General features: G+C 38.3%; 1 protein-coding gene across 2 annotated transcripts; it reads left to right on the top strand.

Annotated features, from left to right (window-relative positions):
* Window positions 1-588: 588 nt before the first annotated feature.
* LOC105211623 (salivary glue protein Sgs-3) lies at window positions 589-1,503 on the top strand. Of its 2 annotated transcripts, XM_054233992.1 has the most exons (3): window positions 589-744; window positions 814-1,159; window positions 1,205-1,503. In XM_054233992.1, exons 1-3 carry the CDS (start codon window positions 688-690, stop codon window positions 1,264-1,266), a joined length of 465 nt encoding a protein of 154 aa, XP_054089967.1. In that variant the 5' UTR covers window positions 589-687; the 3' UTR covers window positions 1,267-1,503. The 2 variants fall into 2 exon arrangements, with proteins under 2 accessions (XP_054089967.1, XP_011181449.2); XM_011183147.3 differs by having other exon boundaries at window positions 814-1,503.
* The last annotated feature ends 5,468 nt before the right edge of the window (window positions 1,504-6,971 follow it).

The following is a 6,971-nucleotide window of genomic DNA, read 5'->3' as shown; positions in this document are numbered from 1 at the left end:
TTTGACATATTTCGCTTATTTGGAGTAGTGTTGCCATATCACAAGTATATATACACGTAGACAAAACACTTTTAATCCTCTTGAAGGTGTGGTTATTAATTTCGTAAAAAACGACGAAAGTTGATTGTTTTACTATTTATTGCGGAATTAATATTATTATAAGTAACGAAAAGTACACTTTCCTTTCCATTAAGATATATAAACAATAAGTGTGTAGTTCTCTTCTAAGCAGTCATTACTTATATTTACATTAACATTATCTTAGATATATAGAATATATATGTTTACCGTAAACAAATTCGCTTTAATACCTTTTCCCTTGCCAGGCGCTGTAGCGGCTTAAATAGTGAAACTGATAAGAGTAACACAATTTGTCAAGCTAAACACTTTAAAAATAGATCTCTTGTTGCCAATACCAATAAGCTAAAAACAACTACACTTTCATGCAAAAAAAAATATTAATAATTAAAAAGAACAACGAATGAGTGTGTTATCACTTTTTTTTTAATATTTTGTCATAGCACCTATATATGGATGTTGGCACTACCGACTTAATGGTAATTGATACTTTATAATGAGTCATCAAAAACAATTACAAACAATTACCATATTATCAATTTGTTATAAAAGCCACACACAACACGAAAAAGTTGTTAGTTCAATTACAATCATTCGAAAGTGTACAACATGAAATTCGCGACAACCTTCGCACTTTTGGCAGCGCTGCTAATCGGAGCTAGCGAAGTAAGTTTAGCTAACTAGTATTTAACAGCATATTATAATTAGAAATATATCAACTTTATTCTGATGTAGGCATTTGTGCTGCGAGATGAACCAGTTGTGATCATTTCTCATGATGGTAAAATCACTAAAATCCCAGTTAATCAGCTACCAGAATGTTACCACAAATTGCAAACGCAACTTGAGGAATATGTGACTAAAGAACAAGTTACAACTGAACAAATGACCCAGTGTTTCGCTACGATTGTGGATATATCGGAATGTTTTGATAAATATAATTCTATTTTAAATAATATTACGCAACGCATCACCGTCGTAAGTCAGAAAATTGATGTTTGTTTGTTGGACGCAATTCAACCTGCAGCTGTTGCCACTCCCTCTACCACACCACACTTCAGTGTTAAGACTACCAGAAGGCCTACAACGACTACACCACACTTCAGTGTTAAGACTACCAGAAGGCCTACAACGACTACACCACACTTCAGTGTTAAGACTACCAAAACGACTACGCCCCGTTCTTGAGAAACTCACTCTGCCGCACAACATATTGCTTTACTTCGTTCAACTACTAGTGTCTCTCCTAGTAATTTGGACTAGATCTAATTAAGTTTCAAATTTGTGTTTCTCATAGTTTTGTTTATTGTATGCAACTTCTTTAATTTGTAATCCTACAGTGTTGAGATAAAAAAACTGAACTAGGCAATAGACACGCATATATAGAAATGAAGAATCATTGTCATAGTTCATTTACCATTCATAGTCAAATCTATGACATTTGGGGCACAAAGTACACATCGTAAAATTATGCCTAGGTCATAGCAACTCGCCAGGCACACCCACAATTTCATGCGTTCTAGTTTTTTTATACTCTCCACACCCAAACTCATGAATAAAACAAACACGCATTAAAACATACGCATATTTTACACAATTGCGTAGTCAGAGTTTTTTTGCTGAAGGCTCTTTCTCAAATCTCCACACACACGCAATTCCACACTAACGGCAACATATGTACAATGTAGCACAACTCAATATGTATGGCACTGATTTATTTCGTCTAGACTGGATTTTAGGTAGCTGTTACTTTTTAAAGAAGTTCAGCATTTCAAATGCGACGCCCTCATTCTGTTAAGACGCCAAAAGAAAGGTGCAATATCATCGTTTTCTTTGGTTCTTTGTTATCTTCCGTTTGGTCATAAGTTTGGGCTTAGACTTTACAAAATCCAGTCAGCATAAAAGTACAGATTTAGTGTCAAGTCACGCTGGTCGACGACTGCCGTTGTTCTAGTATTTATTTAAATATATTTTGTTTGCCTCCCCTTAGCAGCGACTAATACGCACAGCTGGGTAGCTGCTGTGGCTCGGAATTGATTGCTGGAAGTATGAAATGTTATTTTTAAGGCGGCACACCGCACTCTCTACAATATGCAAATAAAGATTTATTTACGCAGGTATGTTTATATTTTTTACATATTTGTAAAGTTAAAATTTATTTATTGATTTATTTGGCTTCTCTCTTTTGCAGTATGTGAAATTGAAACCACTGCGAGATTTAAAGACTAACTCTTGGGAACTCTTAAGGGAAATTATATATCGTGCTTGTGCTGTGTGTATTGACTTTGAACCAATACCGGACTTCCAGTCAAAGGTTATCGACTTTGACAATTTTGACACAATTTCGTTTCCCATATATTAACAATATCTCCCAATTTAAATCAGTGTTTTATCAGGAGCAATTTTGTGAAACAATTTTATGATAAAGGACATTACAAAAGTAGACCGATGAGGACAGCAAACGACGTTATAGTTTTCCCCGCTCTTTTGACAAAGGTTTGTCATTTCATCATGGAAAGATATAGAATCTAACAACGAGTCAAAATTATTAAATATTATTACCGGAGTCAGTGTCCTCAACTTTAAGAGCGCTACGTTCAATTTATGGTCGTCAATCGTCCTGTCAGATCAACAATTGAGCGTCTAGTGAAAAGATTTGAATGCACGGACACAGTACAAAGTATTCTCGTGCCAGGGATACAAAGAAGTGCCAGTATGTATGTATGTGATTGGCGTTGCAACCGTTTAGCCGGTTATAGCCGAATCGACGATAGTGCGCCACCTCTCTCTCTCCTTCGCAGTTCGGCGCCAGTTGGAGATCCCAAGTGTAACCAGGTCGCTCTCCACCTGGTCCCTCCAACGGAGTGGAGGCTTTCCCCTTCCTCGGCTTCCTCCGGCGGGTACTGCATCGAACACTTTCAGGGCTGGAGTGTTTTCGTCCATTCGGACAACATGACCTAGCCAGCGTAGCCGCTGTCTTTTTATTCGCTGAACTATGTCAATGTCGTCGTATAACTCGTACAGCTCATCGTTCCATCGTCTGCGGTATTCGCCGTTGCCAATGTTCTGAGGACCATAAATCTTGCGCAAAATTTTCCTCTCGAAAACTCCTAGTGTCGTCCATCTGGTGTTGACATCATCCAAGCTTCTGCACCATAAAGCAGGATGGGAATGATAAGCGACTTATAGACTTTGATTTTGGTTCGTCGAGAGAGGACTTTACTGTTCAATTGCCTACTCAGTCCAAAGTAGCACCTGTTGGCAAGAGTTATTCTGCGCTGGATTTCGAGGCTGACATTGTTCGTGTTGTTGATGCTGGTTCCCAGGTATACGAAATTATCTACGACCTCGAAGTTATGACTGTCAACAGTGACGTGGGAGCCAAGACGCGAATGCGCCGACTGTTTGTTTGAAGAAGTGCGGTAGTGTCGAGAATAATGCTGCCGCTAGCACATCAATTGAGGAAGACCCAAATCAGTCACTCACACGTCGTTCTCAAGCGTTGGCCATCTCTATGACGTCGTTGTGACGAATTTTGAGAAAAGATTTTCTTTACAAGAACAAATTGACGCAAGAACTGAAGCTGCTTGAACACCAAAATCGTCGTATGTTCGTGAATTGGGCTGAGCTACAACTTGAAAATGATCCGGATTGTCATCGAAAAATCATATTCAGAGATGAAGATCATTTCTGGCTGAATGGCTTCGTCAAATATGCGTTAATGGTTAGGCAGTAATCCACACGTACTACTCTCTGAGTCACCATTGCATCCCGAAAAATGTATGGCTTGGTACGCTTTATTGGCTGGCGGCGCTTCTTCTGTGATGATCAAGACCGGCACGTTTCTGTGAATGGGAATCGCTACCGCTCAATGTTAACCGAATATTTTTGGCCCGAATTTAATAATATGGACTTGGACAATATGTGGTTCCAACAGGAGGCGAACACAATCGATTTAATGAAAACCCAGAATATCGAACTTTAAATTGCAGCAGTATCGGCCGATTTATTCTTAAAAACAATTGAAAGATGGGTTCAGCGTCTGGAATGCAAAAAAATCGAGTTTCTTGCGATACAATTCAAAAGCATTTCCTTAGACGACATTAAATATTTAACTATTAAAATGCGGAACTTCATACTTTATGGCTAGAGTAAGACAATGCAATATTCGAGCATAAATTTCGATACACTTCAACTAATGCCAAAATTCAAATAAATTATTGAAAGAAAAAAATGAATTCCGCATCCGCAGAGTTTTCTCATATTCCACGCTACACGGTTCGTTGCGCCTCCAGCAGCGCAGCAGGTAAAAAACGCTAGGCAAAGCAGCAAGTGAATGCCAACGGAAAGCAGCCAACATAAAACACTATGAATTTGTAGATTCACCACAAAAATACAAACAAAACTACTCTTTACATATGTATAAATGTATGCTGAAAAGCTCCGTTTGGAATTTGGGTTATAAATCCGTTAGTGCAGTCATAACCGAAAACATAAATTGCTTGTGATTTTCCACGTTGCATTACATAAAACAAATTCAAACTCAAACTTACCTTATTTCCCATTTAAGCAATTTGTTAAAACACAAAATAAGTAAAAGAAAAACGTAATGCTGCTAATGCATTGTGCTGCATAACCCACAACCTCAACGTCGCCACTTCATTTCATATCAGCAGCACAACAATCGCTCCGGCTTGATGGGGCTCCGTACAAATACACCAACATTATGTAGTGGCGTAAGTGTGAGGTTAACCAGGCGATAAACATAAATAAATACACACAGAGAGGGAGAGAGGGGTAAGCAGAGAGATTGTAGTATGTGTTGTGTTCTTATTTGCTTTGGCCACTGGTGCAAGGTAGTATTAAGCTGATCAATAATAAGAACAACAATAACAACACAGTGCGAAAGCAAGGCAATGGCAATGGCTGGCTAGCTGGCTGGTCGACAGTCACTCCGCCCAAATGCCACGTGCATGTAAACACTGGCAGCTGGGTGGGTCCAGATAGGTGGATTTGTATATTGTTAACACTCTCGCTGACTACTTGGTGCACACACACAGGCACACAAACAACAACCACAACACAAATACATGCATACATAACGGCAAGTCAACATTTGCTGACTACGAAACGATTGACCGTTTGCCTGCTTAACTACGAGTCACTTGTGAAGGAGGGTTGGTTAAAAAGGGGTGGCATCAACAAAGGTGGCATATAGTGGGCGCGCGCCGTAGTGTGAAAAAGTGTGAAAGGCCGTCCCTACAAACCGGCGAAAATCCGCCTCGTGTTCACTCAATTGAATGTTAGATTTATTTGTGTAATTCATGAGAACAAAAAGCGGAAGCACTATTTTGTAGCTGCTACGAATGGGGCAAGAGAAATTGTATAGCGAGAAGGGAAAAATAGAAAAGAAAACGCTACAAAATTGGAATACGGTCAACAACGTAATAACAACAAAAACAATAACAAAGCAGCGCAACTTGTGAATGCTTGTGCATGGCTTGAGTTGTTGGTGTGTGTGTGTGTGAGAGTTTGCTTTTAATGTGAAATTGTTGGCGCAGGCTGAGGGAAATCTCAACAGTTTGCTATGCATTAATGTAGTTGAAGAAAAAACCGTTTCAATAGTTATGCTTGTTTGCCTGCACACTTTGTTGTTGTAATAAAAAACAAAAAATGCTGTAGAGTAGCTTTATTGAAGTAGTAATTGAAAATTTCAACACCAAATAATCAATTCGAATTGGCAATATATGCATTAGGCATATTAGTATTTATTTTCAGCATTTAAATTTAGGCTGAGGTAAAATTTGGACTTTTCGATTTTTTTTAACAACTATAATGCTTAATAGACAATAGCAATAATCCTAATGTATTTTTGGAACGAAAATAAACTCTCAACAGCCCCAGCAGCTCTTCGACCACACATTTCATTAAACTGAATTTGGTTCTACTAACGAATATAAATTGAACTGTTTAATAAACATGACTACAAGTTCTTCTTTTCAAGTACAATATCCTATGGAAGTCGATAATAATATGCTGGGTAATGTGAAGCGGTCTATTTATGCATCAGGCCTGGAGAATATTTTATGACCTTAAGTACAAATCGGCGCTGAATGTATTCAAATAAAAGTGCACCTATTTTCTGCTGTATCTCAGGGTAAATCTAAAGGTGGATGAGCATAAAGAAACCTTTTCCAACATGACTCAACTTCAACAAAGGTTATGATAATCCACCATTCACGGTTTTATCTCAAATAATACGTACACATATTTCTTGAAACATGAAGATCCCTCGCTTTTGAGAATCGATTGTCAGAAAGGGGTACTTCTAGAATATATTATACTACATATATGACTTCAAATGACTAATAAATATTTATCTTTTAAAGTACGAGGGCTGCTATATATATTTCTGGCCTAGGCAACACTAAGTGTTGCCAGGTGCAATCTGACATTTCCATTGGAAAGTTTGACATTTTTTAGCATAATATCACTCAGAACGTTTTGTCATTTAATCGTGAATTGTTTTATTTACAGGGAATTAAAAAATTCATCTCGGCCAAAAAATGGAATTAACTCGTAAACATTTTCGTGCGATCATTTTTCACAACTTTCGACGTGGATTATCGCGACAAGAGTGCATCGATGAACTAAAATCTTTGTATGGCTATGAAGCACCATCCTATAGCACTGTGAAAAACTGGTACAACGAATTCAATCATGGCCGACGCTCGCTCAAAGGCGAACTCCGTGAAGGTCGTCCAAAAACAGCCGTTGTGCCAGAAAACATCGATGCCGTACATGAACTGATAATGCAAGACCGTCATGTAACATACCTTCAGATAGAGGCATGCCTATGCATTTCTCCCACCAGCATACATTCGATATTGCAT

Source organism: Zeugodacus cucurbitae, chromosome 6 (genome assembly GCF_028554725.1).
Source record: "Zeugodacus cucurbitae isolate PBARC_wt_2022May chromosome 6, idZeuCucr1.2, whole genome shotgun sequence".
In the NCBI taxonomy this organism is placed as follows: domain Eukaryota; kingdom Metazoa; phylum Arthropoda; class Insecta; order Diptera; family Tephritidae; genus Zeugodacus; species Zeugodacus cucurbitae.
This window is presented reverse-complemented; position numbering and strand designations above follow the sequence as displayed.